Source organism: Pavona decussata, unplaced genomic scaffold (genome assembly GCF_977016875.1).
Source record: "Pavona decussata unplaced genomic scaffold, jaPavDecu1.1 SCAFFOLD_214, whole genome shotgun sequence".
Taxonomy (NCBI): Eukaryota; Metazoa; Cnidaria; class Anthozoa; order Scleractinia; family Agariciidae; genus Pavona; species Pavona decussata.
Window position 1 is genome coordinate 1,251,070 of NW_028145619.1, and position 22,583 is coordinate 1,273,652.

At 38.0% G+C, this 22,583-nt stretch overlaps 2 protein-coding genes and 1 long non-coding RNA gene across 7 annotated transcripts in view; 1 reads left to right on the plus strand and 2 right to left on the minus strand.

Annotated features, from left to right (window-relative positions):
• Window positions 1-16,873, plus strand: part of LOC146460115 (uncharacterized) — a 457,503-nt gene extending 440,630 nt beyond the window's left edge. Inside the window, exon 2 of the mRNA XM_085088384.1 lies at window positions 15,183-16,873. The gene's annotated coding sequence lies outside the window, so the exon portion shown is untranslated. The remainder of the gene's footprint in view (window positions 1-15,182) is intronic.
• On the minus strand, window positions 3,188-12,320 carry LOC146460142 (uncharacterized). Of its 5 annotated transcripts, XM_085088431.1 has the most exons (4): window positions 12,267-12,301; window positions 11,822-11,853; window positions 6,766-6,813; window positions 3,188-5,604 (listed from the first exon to the last, which is right to left on the minus strand). In XM_085088431.1, exon 4 carries the CDS (start codon window positions 5,408-5,410, stop codon window positions 4,637-4,639), a length of 774 nt encoding a protein of 257 aa, XP_084944557.1. In that variant the 5' UTR covers window positions 5,411-5,604; window positions 6,766-6,813; window positions 11,822-11,853; window positions 12,267-12,301; the 3' UTR covers window positions 3,188-4,636. The 5 variants fall into 5 exon arrangements, with proteins under 5 accessions (XP_084944557.1, XP_084944558.1, XP_084944556.1 ...); XM_085088432.1 differs by lacking the exons at window positions 6,766-6,813; window positions 11,822-11,853 and adding an exon at window positions 11,719-11,764 and having other exon boundaries at window positions 12,267-12,309; XM_085088430.1 differs by lacking the exons at window positions 6,766-6,813; window positions 11,822-11,853 and having other exon boundaries at window positions 12,267-12,320.
• Window positions 16,874-17,117: 244 nt separating the features above from the next.
• On the minus strand, window positions 17,118-20,521 carry LOC146460143 (uncharacterized). The gene is made up of 2 exons (XR_014857699.1): window positions 20,215-20,521; window positions 17,118-19,311 (listed from the first exon to the last, which is right to left on the minus strand). It is a non-coding gene; the product is annotated as an uncharacterized LOC146460143 (long non-coding RNA).
• Between the last annotated feature and the right edge of the window lie 2,062 nt (window positions 20,522-22,583).

Sequence of the window (22,583 nt, forward strand, 5' to 3'; positions counted from 1 at the left end):
AGGGGTTGAGGGTTAGGGTGTGCGTTTTATTTTGTGTGGATCGATGATGTACGAATCGTGGGTTTGACGAGCTTGCTAGGTAGGCAACTGCCAAAACGTTTAATTTGTTCATGGGGGCGCGCTGTGGGGATCTGCGATCCACGAAACAAAGAAACTTTTTCTTCTTTTTTTCCCTTATATTTCTTGTTGTTGTTTTAATCGCCTTCTGCGATAAAAGTTTTTATCAATTAAAAACCGAAGTAAGAAGACCCTAGCTGCGGGTATGGAACAACAACCGGACTCGACAGATTGGATGTGTTTCTTTTTTTGAAATGCAGGAATAGCTAGAAATAGCTTCTACGCTTTTCAAGTACCTCAACCTGACGATATTACACCCGGCGAAAAAATCGCCATGAACACGTTTAAAAGCAACAGCGAACTCAACCTTCAGAAAAGCAGAGAAAGGGACGACCCTGGTCATTCTCACTGACCACTGACAAAATCGAGGAAGATTTACAACAACTATCAGAGGATAAGTTTTATAAACTTCTTTCCTCACCTATTGTGGTAGAGGCAGTTCGAGGGATCGAACAAGTTGTTCTCAACTGATACCGTTTGGGACACATCGATACAATGACCTTCAAATGGTTAAATGGTGTTCAGGATAAGCCACGCACACCGGAATTCTACACGCTGACTATATCAAACTGCTAAACTCGCTTATATAGTCATGCAACAAGGTTCTAGAACCCTCTAAAATCTATTTTCAATAACATTGCATCAGCGCATGCTATTTAAAGACAATTACGTAATCCATCAGTCAGCATTCTAAGATGTTCCAGAATGTTCCATAGAGTGTTCTGGAATGTCCAATACAATGTTCTCGGAAAGCGAAAACAATCAGTTTTGTAACACTCTTGTAGTGGTCCAGATGACCAGATGATGAACTGACGATTCTGCCGAGGTGTTCAATCGTCATGGCCGCGGGCCTTGCGGGAGTTAATGCTTTATTGCGGTTGTTCAACTTGTTTTTTAATGGGTTTGATTTCCTGTTTTCGTCCACAGCCAAACGTGAAGCCCTAGTTTGGCTGCAAACAGGCTCCCGAGGAGTAAAATATGAGGACGGCCCGAGGAGTAAAATATGAGGACGGGGAAACCTCTCTTTTCTTCGTTCAGCTAGACACCTGTCCCTCACTGCCGATAAGCCGGAGTGAGAACAAGACAATTTGCGTACACTGATTTGACATCAGTGTCTAAATGGGCAGCAAACGCGGAAACCTGTTCGTATGCATGAAAGCTTTTAAAAGGCCCGTTTAAACGGTTTCAACATATTTTTGCTTCAACATGCGTTCAAAACTCTGTTGAACCAAACGTTGGGGGCGTTTGAACAAGTCTTTCAACATTGTTGAAAGTGCGTTGAATCATTTAAATTGGTTTACACTTTCATTCGACATCCGTTCAACATTTCCTTTGTTCTTGAAAACGTTGAATGGCGTTGAAACCGTTTGAAAACTCCGTACATCCAACATTTATCCAACATCCGTTTATCTTTTGTTGAAAGGAAATAATAATAGCGACCCGCATCACTTGAAGGTACTAGAGTCACAAATTGCGACTCCGTTCAGTAAGAATCACCCTGTCCGAGAGGATTTTTCTTTTCACTTCTTCAAAACTGAACAGAAATTGCTATCGAAGACACTGCACGCAGCACAAGCGGTGCACACAAAACATTTATTTTGAGGTGTGAAAAACATATTAGACCTACTATGGTGAAGTTCAAAAAACCTTCATTTACTTGGGTATCACAAATACTGTACGAATTCCTGGATTAGTACCTGTTATTGTGTCCTGTGCATCAAATGGAGCCATCGATAAGTGTGCAACCCGCGCGCAGTCTATCACAACCGACAGGATGAACCTTAGCTGACTGATCAGTATATAGTTTAGTGACAGATGAAAACTCCAACGGGGATAGGGACAATCAACATGACAGGGGTGGAGAGGGTGGAAAACGGTCTCAAGTAAAAATTGTGAAAAAGGTGTTGGCTCGCGCCATTCCAGATCTCCCTCTTCAGCTGGTTTTCACTTTTTCCAATTCCATCCATGCATTCGTGCACGTTTGTTACCCGTGAAGAGAAAACGCGCATCGCTCTGTTGGATGTTAATATACACCATATTTAATTACTTAGCGGACAATAATAACAGCAACGGCAAACACAGAAAGCGAAAACTCTTTTAACAATATGAACTATTACAGTACCAGTGGGTATGCGAAATTACTTGAATGTATAGTAGTCAGGTGCCAAAAAGACCGTCCCACTTTTCCCTCTATCGACTGATGTTTAAATGAAAATATGAATGAAGGAACGAACGAAAAAAATAAAGGAGGGAGGGGTGGGTTATTTGCAAATAATGAAATGAAGCGTCATGATCGGACTCTTACAACATGGCACCTCATGTTTTTCCAAAAACGAAAACAAAGTCGTTTTTGAACAAAAAGGGCGAGGAAGGTTCGGTAAAATGGTACGGGGCACCTTCATTTGTTCTTTTCCTTTATTCAGTTGTTCATTTCTTTCATCTTCCATCTTTTTCATTTTCCCCTTTTCTGTCGGGCTCAATCCTCTCGTTTTTATCCACGGCCAGATGTGAAGCCCTAGCTTGGCTGTAAACAAGCTCCCTAACGGTCAAATGTGATGTGTTAAGCAGTTAACGAAGGAACAATTTGCGAGCACAGAATTGCAATGAACGACTATAACCATAAGAAAGCTACTGAGTCAGACGTTTCTTCAGTAACTTGCAACTACGTTCGGCAAGAATTCGAAGCAGCACACGGATGGCAAATGGTTCAAAGAAAAAGCGTTTTTTTCTGATCCCGTGAAGTAAGTATAGGTGTTGTTGTAGTGAAGTTTCTAAACTTCTTTAATTACTTGTGTATTATGAATACTAGAGAACCAAACCAGATTCCTTGATTAGTGTCGCTTATTTATCCTAAGCATTGAATGAAGCGATCGATGAGTTCGCAACTGGCAACTCAAAATGCGCAACCAGACTGTCGGAACCTACTGGCTGAACATGAAGCCTTGCCAGATACCAGGATACAGTTTAGTGACAGATAAAAACTTCCCGGAGGGTGGAAAATGCCAAAAAATAAATAAATAAATAAATGAATAAATAAATAAATAAATAAATAAATAAATAAATAAATAAATAAATAAATAAATAAATAAAATGATGCACCGAGGAATATAGAAGAAGGAAATCTTCCAGATTATAATTTATTTTAACCATGAGCGAAATTTGTTGGCTCGCGCAATTCCAGATCTCCCTCTTGAGCTGGGTTTTACTCGTTACAATTCAATCCATGCATTCGTGTACTTTTGTTACCCAGGAAAGAAATACGCTTCGTTCTACTGATAATCACCATATTTAATAATAATTACTTTGTCAATAACAACAACAACAACAACAACAACAACAACAACAGAAAAACCCTTTAACAATATGAACAATAACATGAAACAAAAAGGGATGTGAGAGTTGGGCGTCTTTTCTCTGAACAATTTCCACGTTAAAATAAATACAAACTCAACAATTACCCATTATTAAACATTTACAGACCCTATGCAAAATAGCTGACATTTTAATATTCTTTTGTTTGCATTCAAATAAGCCTCACTGACGTTGTTAATGAGTTCAAAAATCAAACGAAAATTTACCGTGAACGAGGCTAGTAAGTCTAACTTGAATGAAGACGAAAGAATATTATTTTTAAAATGTCAGCTATTTTTGTATACGGTCTATTCGATGGTTTAGTTTTGTTTACTTTTGAATAACGACAACGGTAACATTAAACAACAACAACGGTGCTATTGTGCTGCAAACTCGAACGAAATATACTTCATAACTCTTTTCAAATTATTAAACGGAAAATATTCAGGCAAGTGACGAGGCTTGGTTTTTTTCCTCCAGGAATAATCACTCGGTGCATAATTCTTGATCCATGTTTTATAATCTCCCATCACCCTCCCAAACTCTAAAAGACAGAAACTGAAACTGTTCACAGCATAAACTATATACAGAGTTTGACAATTCCACGCAGGACGAGATCACGTTAATTCCATGAAAAGCAGCTCTCCAATTTCTTATCCGTTTATCAACTTTTTACATACCCCGAAAACACCCGGTGAATGTGGACACCTCATTATTACCGGTAATTTTCATGCATTTGAGTAACTTATAAGTTCACGAAAGTTTTCACTTTTTTAGTTTTCACGCGTCTTAAAATGTAGGCTAAGGCTACAGGGTGTCATTGTATTCCACTCCTCTTTTAGCCATTGACATTGTAGTTGTTGTTCGTGATAAACTGTTCAGTGAAACCCTGTTATTATGGATACCTTCAGAACTGTTAAACAGTGTTTGTATAAACAAGATGCCTGTATGAGTGGGTTAATTTCAGAAAAATGTCTAAATCAGGCGGGTGTCTCTAAAGCGAGGTTTAACTAAAATTTTGTAACTGGAAGCTTCATGATTTCCTCACTTACTTTATCACTATTCAAATGAAGCGAACCCTTAACCAGTAAATTTTGCATTTTCCAACTCACACCCAGCCACAAAAAGGACAGGTCTGACATAAACGTTCGTAGAGCAGTGATTTAAGCTAAACACTTGTCATGTGATTTTCATAGTGTTCAAGAAGAAGCGCCTCGCTGCTAAGCTCCTCTTGACAAATCCAACAGATGTGTGTTTGACAATGGTCTTCCTGAGGGTTTTGCAAAATAGGGGTTTGTGTCAGTACGCTATCTCTACTACAATTTGCAGCATCCTTGCGGGCATTTTTACACCGCCTTAGACTTCTCAATTGGCAAGAACACCTGCTGTACCGCTTGCATCTGGAAGCTTTCTCTCCAGCATGGACTCTTTTATGTGTCTTTAAATGTCCTCCTTGACGAAAACACTTGCCACACTGTTTGCATTTATAAGGCTTCTCTCTAGCATGGACTCTTTTATGTGTCATCAAGCCTCCTGCTTGACTAAAACACTTGCCACACTGTTTGCATTGATAAGGTTTCTCTCCAGTATGAACTCTTTCATGCATTCTTAGGGTCCCTGCTACACTAAAACACTTGCCACACTGATTGCATTCATAAGGCTTCTCTCCAGTATGAACTCTTTCATGTCTCCTTAAGTCTCCTGTTTGGGTAAAACACTTGCCACACTGTTTACATTCATAAGGCTTCTCTCCAGTATGGACTCTTTCATGTGCCCTTAGGTGCCCTGCTTGACTAAAATACTTGCCACACTGTTTGCATTCATGGGGCTTCTCCCCAGTATGGACTTTTTCATGTCTTCTTAAGGCTCCTACTTGGCTAAAAAACTTGCCACACTGTTTGCATTCATATGGCTTCTCTCCAGTATGCACCCTTTCATGCATTCTTAGATTCCCTGCTACACTAAAACGCTTGCCACGCTGTTTGCATTCATAAGTTCCTGCTGGACTTTCACACTTGCTACACTGTTTGGATTCATGTTTCCCTCCAATGTGGACTCTTTTAAGTGTCCCTCTATTGTCTGCTTATCTCTTATTAATGAATAACCTTGCCACATATAGTTTCCCCTTCTTAAGCTCTGAAACGAAATAATAAAAAGTTTTGGAAATATAGTCAAACCCTGATAAGGACACTGTTTGGGACCAAACATCACTTTATTTTTATACAAAATAAATTGAGCTATTGCTATGAATTAAGTCACCATGATAAACACTGATCCATATTGTACTGAGAGGCTGGTAAGATTTGCTGTGATACTGGAAAGTCGTTTGAGGGGAAGATGCTCAGACATGTTAGAAAGAAAATAATCTCCCACACTCGTTACCATTCCATTAATTAGAAATACTTTCAGGTTCTGTAATCTCATCCTATTAAATAGTCCTCGTAAACAAGATAAATTTCTCCAGTTTAACCTTTGCTTGGTTCGAATTTAAAACCATATATATTTGAAGTCAAATCTATGTTACAAATACTGTGAATGATCTGATAGACACCCGGGGCATCTATTTAATTTTAGGGGTCCAAGGGGAAGGAGGGGGGGGGGTTAATAGATAGGAGGCCTTTATTCCCATAACTGTAACAAGCTCAATAAAACTAATATGCTTTAATAGGCAAAAGTATCAAGATAGTTTAAAAATAGCAGACTATCCAATCAAGTCCACCCATTGGTACGCCTCGGCCATGTATAGATCCATATCATTCCTTCAAATCTCAATGTCAATGTCAGAATCCTTGTTCAGGGTTGTTGCCTTGTCATCGGTAGCCTCATTAATGAACGAGTCAGTAATGACTTGGAAAGGGTTTGGGTGGTTTGGCTCAGTTAGCATGGAGAGTTGTGCCTCTAACTGCCCTGCTCCCTGCTTCACGCAGTTGACCTTTCTCGAAGCAAAGAATTTCTGAATCTTTAGAGCCATCAACTGTGATATTTAATGCACAGGACTGGAACGATTTATCAATCACATCTGTAGAGAGCCGTGACCAGGCTGTCAACACCCATTCCATAATCAAGTAAGAAACTGAACAACACAATCAAGTAAGAAACTGAACAAAAGCTGATTTTGTTCTATTTCGCTATCTCCTAGTATTTTGGAGTCTCTTACAAATTTAACAGTGGGGGGTGGGGAGAGTTTGGTAGACAAGAGATGTTTGTTTAAGAGGTGGTGTCTGTTAGATCATTTACGGTATTTCAAACTCTTATAAAAGTTTTATGTTTTATACCTAAATAAGGCATGATACTTACAAGTCCAACATGAATTCACCCATGGCTTATCACTGACGAGAGGCAGCGCTTTGATAAAAGGAAAATTCAAAAAGGGGAATGGCTTGTTTCTTTTTGCTATATTTTCAACTTATGTTGCAAGCTGGCAAATTCTATGAAATCTGCAACAGCCTTACCCTTTGTTTTATTGTTCCTCTATCAATTTGCTTAATACTCTAAAAGGTAAGAAGGTAAAAAAAATGTTTTTCACCAACCTAGGTCTGTCCAAATGGGAAATCAATGACCTCAGCCTTGAGTACCCAAGACCTCAGCCCAGGGGGGGGGGGGGGGGGGCAGCAGTGAGGCCTGGATCCGAGTTTACATGATCGCCCCAGTTAAGAAATTTGGCCGAGCGAGACTAAGTACTGATTTTTTTTGATAAACAAACATGGCGGCGATTTATGTGACAGCGCGGCTGTGCGGATTCGCAAACAATTTGGCTATTCGACGTCCAAACATCACAGGAAGGTTTCGGTCGCTTTTTTACCTTAAGTTTGGTCATCAAGAGGGATCGCGGATGCCAATTCTGCAGTGAACAGCGAAAACATTGCCACCAACGACTAGCTGACCCCGGAGAGGATCAGTACAGTCAACTCTCTCAAAGCGACCACTTCTCGTAAGCGACCACCTCCCGTAAGCAACCACTTCGTAAACAACCGTTTTATTTCTCAGTTAAATACCGTTTCAAGAGCTCTCTCGTAAGCGACCACCACTCAAATTTCTAAGGGACCGTGACCACTTTTTAGGCCAGAAATTTGACATATTCTTTTGTTTTCTGTTTCCGGTAAGCGACCACCCAACATATTCGTGTATGATCTGAGTAAATAATTACTCAGAAGTAACAAAAGTTCAATTTTTTAATGACGCTACCCCAGACAACTGACAGTTTACAGACAGAGAAGATTACTATAATTAGATCTGTAGGTAAATGGGAATTGTTTCAGTGATCTCAAATAAATTAGTTTCTATTTGCCTAATTTTAGCCGCTAGGGTAATATTTTTTGGTAATTAATTTATCAGTCCAGCATTAAGGCTTATTTTGTTGATCTCTCCCGTAAGCGACCACCTCCTGTAAACGACCACTTTGTCGTGCACCAAGGGTTGTCGCTTACAAGAGAGTTGACTGTATTTGGATCTGACACATAGTTCACAGGGCTAGACCTGCTCCTGCAGAAATTGACACTCGCAAGAGGTAGTAAGACTTTCTCCATTCCACTTTAACGTTACCTTCCCAATTTTTTTCATTTATGTACACTGTAGAATTTCCTCCCTTTACAGCAACTACATACTGGGAGTCAACAAACTGTGGAGGTTCTGGTGATCTAATTTTTAACTCGTGAATGCGCGCATGCGCAATGAACGAGTTATAGCGATAGCTGACTCTCGACTTGGTCGATCAGTCGATCAGTCGGTTTTGTCGTTAACTTTCGGGCGTGCGCAGTGAATGAGTTTTAAATTCAATTAGTGGAAAAAAACACGCGAACATTTGTTGTTCATGGCGCATCAGGAAATTCTTATTCAATATGTAGAGAATAATTTGACGATCATTTAGTGCAAGAATGGCGATTTTTCGTTCAATCTGAGCAAAGTTTCAAGTTTTTTCAGTTTTTCAGAAAGTCCGGGGTCGTAAACTCAATTAGTGAAAAAAAAAAAAAAACGTGAAAATTTGTTTCACGACGCGTCAGAATTCTCTCATTCATTCTGTAGAGAATAATTTGACAATCATTTTAGTGTAAGAATGGGGATTTTTCGTTGAATCTGAGCAAAGTTATAGGATTTTTTCGTTTTTTTCTACGAAGTGCGGTTTCTTTCAAGAATTAAAAATAATTTAATTTAAAAATAATTTAATTAAAAAATAATTTAATTTGTCAGTTTTCACGCGGAAGCGGAACGTGCCATGTCACGCATCATTGACGTCGTAAACAAAATTATGCAAATTTCTGGTGAAATGAACACTTTTAAGATCTTGTCAGCTTTCATAGAGGTTTCAAAGGGAAAAAATGTTTCATTTTCGAAATTTACAACTGGTAATTTATGGGAAAGCAAAAGGACGCGGTCGATAAATAATTCTTATTTAGCAAGAGCTTGTCATAGTTCATTATTTTTACTTGAGGATTGCGTGGACTGAACTCCAAAGGAAAAATTTCACGCATTTATGTCGGGCATGAATCGTAATGCGATACTTTGTTGAACATATTTCCCTTTGTGAGATCGGCTTGCCCTACAGTAATTTTGTAATTTTAATTCCCAAAAAAACTTCACTTGCCCATCGGGCAAGTGATGGTTAGAATCCACTAGCCCGATCGCGAAATCCAGTAGCCGCGGACTATCACACGAATTTGCATGACGTAGCTGCACATGGCGTGCTCCTATAAACTTTGAATAAAAAAAACACGTGATATTTTTTAATCGGCGCATCAGAATAATCGGCTTATTCAATCTGTACAGAATAATTTGACAATCATTTTAATAGTACAAGAATGGTCATTTTTCGTTACATAATCGGGCAAAGATATAATTTCTTTTAGCTTTTGAGGAAGTTTCCGTAGCCGTCTAAATTGCAATTACTATGTGTCATCTGCATTCACGAGTTGGCTCACAGGAGCCTTTGATCTGTTTTGCTTAAGTTAAAATGTTACTATCATACTCTCAACAACAGGTTTTTTTTTTTCAATCTCTTCTAAATGGTGAAAAGTTGAGAGGTGATGTTAGCAGCACTTTGCTCTTCAACTTTGCCAAGTGAGCCACAAATATTCACTTTTGAATTCAGTATGTATGTTTGGTAATGAATGTCATCATTTTAAAGAAAGAGGTAAAGTTATCTTTCATTATTTTAGATTTTGTCTATCATACCTCTGGGGTGAGAACTGAAACATAAAAGAGGTAGGGCGCAGCAATACTCCAGCCAGTCATTACACTAGCTGTGCAAGTGTGTGAAAATCTGCAGTAATTGCATAATTACACTTGACTATGTTACACAATATGTACCAATAAAACAATATTGCAATATGTTACAGTTCTGATGTATATTGTCATGTACTGATGACATAATTATACTGCAGAGTAATGTGGTCAGCTGGGTTAATACTCGATTTGCTAGAAACACTTTAGTAATCAAGGGGTGATAAGTTAGATTGTCTTCTTCGAAAATTATGGCTGTTGCATACATAGAAAAACCATGGTTGATTTGCCATCCCGGGATCTATTTGGTACTGTATCTCCCTTGCAGTTGGGCTTTAGGGTGTATTCTCAGTAGCCCCATTTTGACATCCATCAATGGGGGAAAACCACCCTACCTATACAGGTGGTCATGGACATCTGTAAGGGTGACAGGTAAGACAATAATATTTACATGTACCTTCCAAGGTTTCTGGACATGCATGTGGTTTTAAATCTGCAGGATCTCAGTGTATCAGTACATTGTTCACCCGGTGCTACTGAACTCAACTTCCCAATTTTTTGCACAAGAGAATAAGGACCTGAATGTCTTTTCACATAAGTTAATCTCCCTGTACAGACAAGAGACAGACACCCTTGTATCCGCTCATACACACCTGGTAGCTCTATTCACAATAATGTTAAGCAATCTTCTTCTGAGATCTTTATAAGCTATCCTTTCCAGTTGCAAAATTTTCTTATCTTAAAATTTCTTAACGACTCAAGCCGTTTTCCTTGAGTAAAGCTTGTGTAAACGTCACGCAACATTTAAACAGAGGGAGAATTCCATAAAATAAACATGCTGTTTCATTCGCAACTACGCTTTCAACAGTTAATACCCATAAAATGTGGGACAAATACTTTTAATAAGTTTACATTAAAGTTCCAAGCCGATCTTGAGAAATAATTAAGCTTACATTCTGGGCTTTCGCGATGACAGTAGTGAAACACTGCGTGGTGGCTTCTGGTTTCTTCAGAACTGAACAAGAATCGAAATTGAAATCTACTGTTTTGTCGACGTACAATATCTTCCTGAGGTGACGAAAACCATAATCGTTTGCTACATTACAAATCATATTCTTCACCACATGCACTCGCTGGTAAAATCTCAGCTCAGCTGAGAACATGTCGCCCGCAATTTCAATGCTGACGGCTGTACTAACCTAAAACAAAGCTGGCACCTCATTCCAGCGGTCTTGATTAATCGTAGTGTTCAAACTTCGTACTACCGCAAAAAAACATGCTAACAGTAAATAAACAATAACTAAATACGACTGCGTGTTCCACCGTCGAGTCGCCACGGACAAAATGGCATGAATCCTTCGCATTTCACGCATGCTCGTTACAGTTTTCGAATGATTGACAGATTTCTTTACTGGGGCGATCATGTCTTTCCGAAAAGCGGCAAGATCAAAGGTAGCTGCCAGCCCCCCCCCCCCCCCCCGCCCTGCCTCAGGCATTCTTTCTTTCTTTCTTTAGAAGAGAAAATTCCCTCCAAAATAAATGGTCTTTCTCTTAAGCCAACCAGGGTTTTAACACACTCTTAAAAGGACCAGACTTAACAATAATTATTATTATGAGCAACCTGAAATGTTCAAAGATCTCAAATCCTTCAAAACAATTCTGAGAGAAAAAAATCAAAGAAAACTTGCCTCAACTCAGCTGATCAAAATCTTAGACAAATTATGACCACAATTTTTTCTGGTTTAAAAATAAGAAAAATAAAAAAATGTAGTGTTCCACTATTGCTAAAGCTAAAATGACTCCCTTATTCCTTGAAGGCAACGAAGAAAAATATAAAATATTGCTACGCTAAATCCGCCAAAGTTCAGTTGTAATATAAGTACCACAAAATCAAAAGTACTGCATGTGCCATGCTGGATAACTCACAATACTTTAGCTTTTGTTAGTGTGGGTTTCTCACTAAAATGAGTTGAGCAATTATAATTTTTAAGTTTTATCACTGTTTTAATGGAGAAACGCCATGCATTAACCCACTTAATTTAATAATGATCCAGCTTTCATTAAAAATCCAAATATCGCTCTGTTGAAATGTTGAAAATATTATTAGCTGTGATGTTCAAGGTGGAATCATACATACCTACATATTCAATAAGCCCAGCAGTAGGAAGACTATTAAGAATATTCAAAAGTGGTCAGGGGAGGAAAGAAAATAGAGAAATACATTAGCTTATGTTTAACTAGCTGGCAAATCAAGTAAATACATGTAAATAAACAGATTTATATACATGTATACCTCTTACCAACCAAGTTTGAGGTCTGTACTGTAAATTACTGACTGAGGTTTTCCCTAACAAATCAACAGGAAAAAATGAGGATCTGTAACTTACAGCACGGACCGAGAAAACAAGGTTAGTAAGATATTTATTATATCTCTGAGGAGAATGGGGTGCGCGAGAAAGGAAAACGTTCGAGTTTAGTGGCTCATGTAGTGAAATACGGCCCACAAAATTGACTAATCACCCAGCGTGTACTAACCTAGAGATGTAATAAGAGTAAATAAATCACGTCATCATATTACTTACTACAAATGACAACTTGCAAATGTTGGTGAATTTTCCCCAAATCTTCAACGTTCTAATGGAAAAATCGATAAAAATGTTAACAGTTTGTTCTTCAATCAAGAAAATATCACCTGATATTTCAGCTGTTTCTATGTCCTATAAATCAACCTCATTACAACATCACGATTTAAGTCCGTACCCCAAATTTTGGGGTCTTAAGGTATTCATATATTCAAGCTATTGTTCTCCCATATTACTTATGTCAAAAAATTGCCAAGGATGCAGCATGTTACCAAAGATCACAAACCCTTTAAAGTGGGTGAGAGATATTTTGTTGTAGATTTCCAACTGGAGCTAATTTTGAACCTCTTTTTTTCCTGCTATTGACTCGGAAAAAAATGGAAGCTTGCAGTGGAAGTACCCAGAGGAAGCTAGAGAAATTAATCATCATCGTAACATTGACTCGCCATGCCCTGCTTCAGGATTAACATTTTTAAGAGCCGTCCTCTGTAAATATCGACTATCGTCGTTTGGACGAGAAAAAATGAAATCCCTCAAACTTTCTCAGAAGAATGGTCTATATAAGTGATTCACATAAATATAACTTTCAGCTCAGTTCGATTCGTATTTTAGCTGTAGTGCGACCATCTTGGTTTTACCGCTCTGAGAGGGCTTTCGGCGGCCATTTTAGGCCACACTTTTAAAAATTTGCCTTTCAAAGAAAGCGTTACAAATCCGAACAAAATCTCATTATTCGAGACAAGCAAATGTTTGTTGTTGTGTTGAGAAGCTTTTTTGGGAATTTGATCGAAATCTGATTTTTTTACAAAATTTTTAATTTCTTCCCTATTGAACTACTCTTCAAGTGCCAAAAAAATGGCCGACTTTAAAGGAAAATATCGATAAAGATACATCAGTTGGCATCCTAAAACAGCATCCTGGTTAAAGAGCAATGTCTCGTCTGTAAGAATATGCAATAAAATTTTTGGGCAGTTAAAAACAGAAAATTATAGAAGAAGAAGTTTTAACTGTACTTTTGTCAACAAACACCGCCTTCGTAATTAGCATAACAACATGAAAATAACGATTTACTAAGAAACTAATGATAAATTCCACTTACCTCGTGAAATATCGAGAACTGGATATTTCAAAATATATCGAATTGTAGTTTCAGTCGGATGCAGCCGCATTTTCGATGATTTGTTGTGCGAAATCACTGTAATACACCGCAGCCGTTAAACTAAGTTCAATTCTTCAAAGTCGATCCGTCACGACCGTCAGGACAACCATCGGCCGAAAAAATTGCCATCCGCCCCAAAAGCTGCCGTGTGCAAGGTGTCAAATATTTCTTTGTTCTCCTTAATGACCAAAAATACTTACAGCAACCATTTTTAAAGCCTGCTTTGAACTGGAGATTCTCGTCAAGAAATCGTTTATGTTCCGTCGACCTAATCCGCCGTGATTAAACAATGAGATTGCGTTACAGAAACGCGCGCGCTGGGGTGGGGGCGGGGAGGAAACAAAAATGGAACAGCTCCTTGATTTAAAAAAAAGGGCCATTGAAGATTACTATTAAAGGTATGTTATGCATGTCGGGTGCTAAGTAGGAAATTGCTATTCCAGAACAATGTGGAATATGATAAGCCCTTATGCTCTATTTCTTTCTTTGGGGCGTGGGGGGGGGGGGGGGGGGGGATGGCAAGTAAAACACTAATTTACAGCATCAGTTAATCGTTGGTCTTCTGTTTATCGTTCATACCTGTTCACAACTATCCCAAGCTTACTGACAGCTATATATTTGTAACTGATTAGGTAACAGTGAGAAAGTTATATTCACCGGCACGTAAAATTAATATGAGGGTTTGTATGGGAATACATGCAAATAAACGGCTTACATAGAATTCCAATAAAAAGTGACTTACTTGCTTGTTTTTTTTTTGTGTGTGTGTATTACACTTGTCTGTTTGTGTTTTGGAACGTTGTCATAGCGTTTACCATTACGAGGACTTGGAGCCAGAAAAACTACTAAATCTGAACACCGTTGGAAATGCTATATCAAATGTTACGAAGCGCAACCGACTGACAAATAGGGCACAACAGCTAATAGTTAGTGGCATTTATTGAGGGTAGCAAAGGGTTTTTTTTGCGACGCATGATGGCTAATAAATAAGCAGCGTGACGGGTGATGGAACCCGTGCGTGATGCGTGACTGGCATCACAACGAGATGCGTGATTTTCTTTTTTACGAGCGCGTGACGCGTGATTTACCAATTAGATTTCCATGATAAATGAACTTTCTTTGACCTAAAAGTCACGATAGACAAGAAGGGAATAAGACAGTATAACGTAGGATTCACCTTTCAGGGTACATTCAGCATTTTTTCCTACAAGTAAGTCGTCTTTATACATGTATCTCTCAAAATCAATTAACACACAATCAATCTAAGAAGATGTTGCATGCAATACAATTTTCAATAATGCGTCCTCGAATAGTTTGGAATCTTACATGATTAGCTTAGTGCACTTACTTACGTGATGCGTTATTGCTTTAAAACTGTTTTCGGTGATGCGTGATTCAATTTAACATTAAACGTGATGCGCGATTGATACTCCCCCTCCCCCCTCTGCCACCCTCTTTATTGAAAACCCATATGCCTTAAATATTTGTTGCTGCCCTTTTGTTTTTACATTAGATAACTGCATGAGCCTGAGGCTCATGCAGTTAATGTCCTGTTGAAACGGAGCTGCATGCTTCCACAAGATTGCTAAACAGCTGCATGTATGGTGCTTTCCACGATCTTGGGATATTTGTATTAATTATACTATGAACTGTGTAAAAGTCGCTTTGTGATTGGTCTAGAGGAGTGAGTGATTAGAGTATAGACGCACGATTGACGTCATCGAGTGGTGTGACCGGCGCACGTGATCAGAGTCTAGAGTCCAGCTAATCTCGTACCCAGATCTCCCACGGTCAGGCGGAGGGGAGATCTGGTAAAGTTCGATTTGAGGCCCGGAATACGGGCCTGCCCATCATCCTTTGTCCACCGTGCTGCTCGTAACTGTGATCATTCCTGGTGAGGTTTTCGCTTTCGAGGGTGCTCTTCGGAACGTTCTTCGGTCGAGAGGACAACAAAACTTGAAACTTAAACCAAAACGAAAAAGGCAACAGGAGAGATTGCAATCAACAAGCGCGGTAAATCACTTTTTTACTAAGATTAGTTCCTACCCTTTGTAACCTTCTAGACCATCCAAGAACAAATCCATCGTAATTGTGCTTTCTCCACTCAAGATCAACGTGCTTATCGACGATCAATTAAAAAGACTTAAGTCAACCGGAGTAAGCTGTACCAGTTTTCGCCTTAGATGGTAACTGTATTGAAGATACTGTAATTTACAGGCAGGGAAATGTCACATAATTTTTGTGCACCCCAAGGTAAAGGTAGCAACAGACAGTGCAGAGAGTTTTTGTTGTCGAAGCTTTATCAGAAAAATTTTGTGGTCGTTGTTGTAGATGAGGCACAATAGAGTTACTGATTGGCATCTTGGTTTTAAATTTCGCATTGGAAAGTCAAATGGTTCATGTCATATTTTCATTTGCAAAGTTTCAGAAATTGTGGTCTACCAGTGATACGTAAAAATTATTTCTTCTCTTTGTAGTCTTTCAGCTGATTTGGTCACACAAATTCTCCTTCTTCCATAAGTTAATGGTTTAAATTTCCAAACCAAATGGATTGTGTAAATGCGGCAGGTTTCTTTTACAGGCCAAAGGACACAACTCAAGGTCACTGTAATAATATAATTTTATATGAACCAGCTAAACAGGGCCTCCTCCTACCTACAACAACTGTCCACTCCTATAACACCAGAAATTCTGCCAAGCTTAATTTCCACCGACCACAAGTTAGAACTAACATAGGCAAATTTACTTTTAAGTACTCTGCTTCTGTCATGGGAAACTGTCCCCATGGCATTGAAAAAAACAAAAACTTTTAACAGGTTTAAGAAACTTTATAAGGCCCACCTCATCTCTTGTCAATCAAATAATATATGTTCTGTTTAATGATCAAATATAATAGTATGTAATAATAATAGAGTTAAAAATAATAATAATAATAATAATAATAATAATAATTGTCTGCTTATATTTTGATCTTTGTTGTCGCTGCTGTTGCTGCTGATGATGTGTTGTCCTTTTCCTTTCTTTTTGTTTGTTGTTGTTGTTTGTTTGTTTGTTTGTATGTTGTTTTTTTGCTTTTTTTTTTATTTATTTATTGTTTTGTTCTTCTTCTTAAGCTTGTCCTGTTTAGATTTCTTGCTCAGTTCAGTATATCTCGAACATACCTTAATTTACACAAATGTAATTCTCTCTTGTACATCCTAGGCTCTACAAACATTTCCTACATTTTCTAATATCTCAATAAAGCTCAGTGTCATTTCTTTGTTTACTTAAAAGTAGGTGGTGGTCAGCTAGAAAGCCTTTGCTACTTTGACCACCACACACATTTTATAATTTGTACTGTATTTATTTTTATCTTGTAATCATTTGTTGTAATACTTTTCTTTCTATGTTAATGTTGTGTAAATAGTGTGAAATAAATGAACCATGAACCATCCTAGCCCTAACACCATGCTACTGTCTTGGTTATATACCAGCAAACCAGAAAGACCTGTCCGTGTAAATGGTAGGCGCCCAATTATGTTCAACATTAAAATACCGAGTACACCCTTGCTGTTTTAAAGGGTTTTTTTTTTTTTTTTTCTCAAAAATGGAAGTTTGGATTTCTTTTGGGAAATGGAGGTACCACATCTGGATTTGGGATCTGAAGAATGTTTGGTTACTTGCAACATGTGAGCAAACAGAGCTAGTCCCTATGAGTTTCCCATTAGAGTTTTATTTGGTAGTGATGAGCTTTCCATTTCAGTGGTTCTTGATTCACCTTTATCACATAACACTTGAAAAGTTTTCACCTGAAATTTATGTTAAGTTTAGGGGACATGCCCCCTCGACTGCTTCTTTGATGACAAGTTAATAAAGGTTATAATTTTACACATAGGAGTCCACAGACTCGAAAATTAGAACCACATAATACACAAGTCCAATAATATTTGACTCTTGATATGAAGAACAAAGGTCATTATCTGCATTTGATTTGCAAGGCACAATGAGCTGCTTAAATAATCATTGTTGTACTGAGCATTGCATTATTTGTACATGCATAGAGGATGATACACTAAGAATAATACAAGGTTCTTTATGTCCAAAGCAGCTATCTTGGTGCTTGGGCACTCACCTCTGATGGAATCCTTGATTTCAGCAAAAAAAAAATAATAACAATAATAATAGGAAGGTGTGAAGGTCTTTTGGGCTCATAAAAGTAGCAAATGGCAGATAAATAGAAAACAAATAAAAAAAATATTTCCACTATTTGTTTTCCTGTGCATGTCTGTGTGTTCTAATGAACTGTCACCCATTTCTGCAGCAAAACAACAGCTTTCACAGTAAGCTGATCTTCAGTAACCATGAATTCCTAAGTATTCCTTAACCATGGCCTTCCATAGCCAGGAAACAACATTTAATCAAACTGTCAGACACAAACCCACTGCAGAGAAGTGGTGGGGAAAAGAAACTTTGAAAACAGTGTCTGTCTTGGATGAAAATTCCTTGTAGATGCCAATTCCTTGAGCAAAAAAAATTTTCTTGTATTGATATTTGCACCCATGTCAGGTCCTAACTTTTCTTAATATTAAGACCAGCAACACAAAATTATGTTCAAGGACTTTTCACACAAGTACACAAAAAATATCAGAACAGTGAACCTTGAACCTTTAAGCCCCAGTAGTGATCAGTATCAAAATTTCTCCTAATATTTATCAATACACAATCAAGGAGAGGTCATGAGATCACCAGTGGTGAAATTTCTTGATATTTCAACAACCTCCCTATAATGCTACTATGAAAAATGGACATGTAGAGACGAGTAAGGAGAAACTGTATGTTGACACTGAGGCTTAAAGGTTAAAAGCTAATAAATACAGAGCCATATTGTTGGTGATTATCGCAGCTTCTTTTATGCTTCGTCCTTCCACCACCCCATGCGTCAAAAAGGGCTTAGTTACTTGAGAATCCCTTTTTATTCAGCCTTCTCATTATCCATTTTCTGGTAATTATATTGTCTTATTCTAATGGAAAGAATAACAACATCCCAGTGAATGACTACAGTTTTTTCTTAATTAATTGCATCTTTGTTCAGGGGGCACAACTTCAGAGTACAGCAAACGAGGAACACTTTCCTCAGTATTCCCTACAGCGAAGATTGTTGTCATGACAACAACAGCAACAGAAAAATAACCAAACTACAATCATACAAAGTTTGAATATGAAAGATTTATGGAGTACTACAAAGGCCCTCCTATCTTAACACAAAGTAATGTTGACCAGTTTGATTACATATTTTCGCCCATAGCAGATGAACTTATCACCACCAATGTCAAAAATTAAGCCCGTCAGCCTATTATTTACTCATCATTAGTACTGTGTGGATTTGGGGGTGCCTTTTTGGGTGGAAAGCTTGGGGATCACCAGTTCTACCTTACTCCCCAAATTCCTCAAAATGCACTTTTGGCTCAGTCTCATTCTCTACAGACTGACAATGAATATTATTTGCCACAATCTTTGGGAATGGGGTTTGATTCTCATTGTGTTGGAAGGATAATAATTTATTCATTTTGGTCTTCCGCAAACCATGGAAAGTTTTTTCCAAGAAAGTGGAAGAGATGGGAAGCCTGCTACATCAAAACTTTACTTTAACAACAATCATATTGGTGCAAATATTGAAGAAATGCAACCCATCATGACAGATTAGTGTAAATACCCCAGAAATCTGTGCAGGGGAAAATTTTTGCTTATAACCACTTTGGTTTTGGCTTTTGTGCGAGAAATGCAGCTGTTGTGATATCTGTTGTCCGAAATGACTGTCATTGCTCTTAATTATGTGTTGAGCTGTGTCCAGCTGTTTTAGCCCTTGAAGATATTCACATCACTGATAGGAACTTTGGGAACTTGCTTCTCTCTAGAAATCAGGTGGAAGAAATTAAGGCAGAGTTAACAAGAAATAAAGGAGAAACTGAGGCCAGTGATAACTATTTGTATCAGAGAATGTGCTAAGGATTAACAATGGAAGTAGTGAATGAAGTGTGTTTAGTACTTCAAGGACTCCATACTAATGATAAAATAATGGAGAAATTCCCCTATCTTGAAGAAAAGAACAATGGCAAAAAGATTCTAAAAACTATAAGTGATGTCAAATCCAAAGAGGCATGTCCTCCTTTTAAAACTACTTCTTTTCTAAAGCCTATCACAAGCATAGACCTGCAAAACATTAGGTGGCGCAGACATGTAAACCAATGTCCCCATTTTTATTTTAGAGGAAGGCTAGTTTTATATTTTGGATCCAAATTTTTTTTAACTCAGTAGGTGGGAGAGAGGGGATAAAATTAAACTAACTACACTTACATAAAGGGCCCTAATCGGTTCAGACAAGGTGTTCTCTGTTGTAGTACGGGTTTCATTACTATTATTTTGGCGGTCATAAGTCGGACATTTTTCATTTCTCTTAGCTGAGGGGTGGGAGGGATATTGATCTCACCAGCAGATGAATAATAATATTGTGTGGACACTCTATCAATTTCTCCAAAGTCCTATGAGAGATGTTGTATGGATCTTGAAGGAATAAGCACACTGGTCTGAAAGGACTAATATTATATTATGAAGTCTCTTACTCAAAGTCCAGTTCAATTTATAGAAGGAAAATAGTCTTTTAGCAGAAGACAAAAACTGAAAATGCGGCGCGCGTGTTCAGGAACTCAAGGTAAAGTATTTTGGGGAAATTAATTTGCGTTTACTAAATAAATAATCATTTTAAAAAAAATCATTTTTTGTTAAGAAATACCAAAAAAAAAAATATATGACCTACCTCCATTTTATCCCCAAAAGCAGTGCCAAAAGTAAGCAAGCTTATATCCATCGTGTTGGAAACTTGTGTAATTTGGCAAGGCCGTTTGAACGTTACTGCAAACTCTTTTCGGCTAAAGTCGCTGTTGTCTTCCGAAAAAACAATTTCTCACTGTTCTCTCCCCACACAAAGGGCATGTATGTATTAAAACGTCGCATGACAATCTTAATCGGAGCGAAAACTTTTCCGTGTTTTTGTTTCTTCCCAGAACTGAGCGAAAACCAAACACAGAAGGAAAGAGCCAATCACAGAGCAGATTAGAATGAGGCATTCTTAATTCTGGTAACCAACCAGAAATGGCGTTATATCGAACTTTACCAGATCTCACATTTCGACATTCCCGAACCGACGACTGAGATCGGGGTACGAGATTAGAGTCCAGCCAGAGCGACTGGTCAACAAAGTTTTGCAAACTGTTTTTGCGAGTAGCGGACAAACACAGGCAAATTTTCTGAGGAAAGGAAAACTGTTCAATAAAAAATTGGACAAAGACCGTTGAGAGTGACCTCAACCAGGATAGGAAAGCTAGAACTTTGTTGTGACGTGAAAAGGAAGCAAATATTTGTCGAAATATGTCGCCGATAGAAATCCGGTAATGGCGAGTAATCGATTACAAATCGCAGTGAAGCGACTTACATGAAGTAATATTTTGAGGACAGGATTTCCTTCTGGAATAAAGGTTAGTTTTCAAAATATTGTTAGTGAAATTTTTTCGGATTTTACTCTAATTTAGAAGATCAAAATTGCATGTGTGTAGTAGTCCAAAACTGAGTTTGCTGGAAAGTTTTTGACTCAGCTCAGGCAACGCGATGCTCGCTCACGAAATGTGTCGAAATGTCTTGGTTATTGTATAAAACAAATAGATTCCATTTTGCCGTGGGTCTGTACTCTGATAACGCACAGAGGACGTCAAAACGTGGTGAGAATATCAGTCACGCTTCTCGCCTGCAGCTCGTAGCGTACTTCTTTGTAAGTAAATTATTTGAACCCAGGAGTATCAGTAGACTCAGTAGTATGCCTAGTGTGAACATCCAGATTAGTTTTTGTGTCTACGGCTTCTAGAGAAGCGTAGACACTATGTCATCGGGTTGAGTGAAAGAGTGAAAGAGTGAAAGAGTGTAAAAGTGTAAATGCCACAGGAATCCCAAATGGAATACTATCGAAAGCCGACGCTAATCCTCGACTGACCGAGATTGAAGCGATTGTATTTGCGGATCAGGACAATGGCGACAATACGGTAAATGATGCTTTCCGATGTTTATTTGCTTTTTACAAATAGTTTAAGTGATGATTTGAACCAGAATTCTGTAACTTCTGTAATTTTCATGGCAAACATGCCCGAATTTACTGCGAGTGATCGCTTTGAACAAACACGGAGTGTCTTCAAATTTTACATGTGTGTTTGCACGCACGCAAAAAAACTGAAAGTTTTTTGCCTCTAATGGCAAATGCATCGTTTATTTCAATAAAATGTTTTTTTTGGAAAGCTTTTTGTTGATTTTTGTGTCTTTGTCAATTCATATATGCGTTTGAGAAGCGACAAATGCGTAAGGACAATTTGCATAAGCGGATGAAATTTGATATGCCAAAGGTCTTCATCAACATGCCATGAATTTTGCGTTCACGTGTGTTTTTCGGCAAATGATTAATAGGTAACCATATTATTTTACGTCAGAAAACATTTGTTTAATCATTCCAACTTAATATGCAGTTAATTTTGGAAGCCAACGATATTTATTTATCTACTGCGCATTTTATTCAGTTTAAACCGCTCTGGGAAAAAGTTAATTTATGCGAAAACTATGGAAACACGACAGGAGTCAAAGGGTTAAAGAATGATACTTGCCATTCATAAGTTCAGTATAGATTAATTAATAATTTCTGTTGCATTTTATGCCTACATTTCAGATTAGAACTTTGCTTTCAGTACTTTATGTTTAGAACTTTGCTGCATTGCTTTCAGTACAAAGTTGTGGTTCAGGTTGTAAGATTATATAATATATTGTTTATGTTAGAATAAAGTTACAGTTCTCTTCATACAAAATGTTTGTGGTAAACGATACCAGCTTAATCTCTTCTCACCAGTATTCTGTGCAACATTTTTACAACCATTTTTTTTATCTCTATCCTATTTCCACTCCTCCCTCTTCGTTTTTATTTCAGTCTTATTTCCCTTTTCTTCAATTCTTTTATATCACATTTCACAGTACTGCAGTAGACACATGCAGTCTGAGACTGCCTATTTTTTATAATAGAGCTGTTGTTGGTGACCTCAGTTGACGGTAAATCTGAGTCGTAGGCCATCTTCAGAAAAGCTTGTAACTGT

Coding starts and splice junctions, on each gene's coding strand:
- LOC146460142 (XM_085088430.1), bottom strand. CDS start 5,410: ATGCATGAAAGGGTGCATACTGGAGAGAAGCCATATGAATGCAAACAG.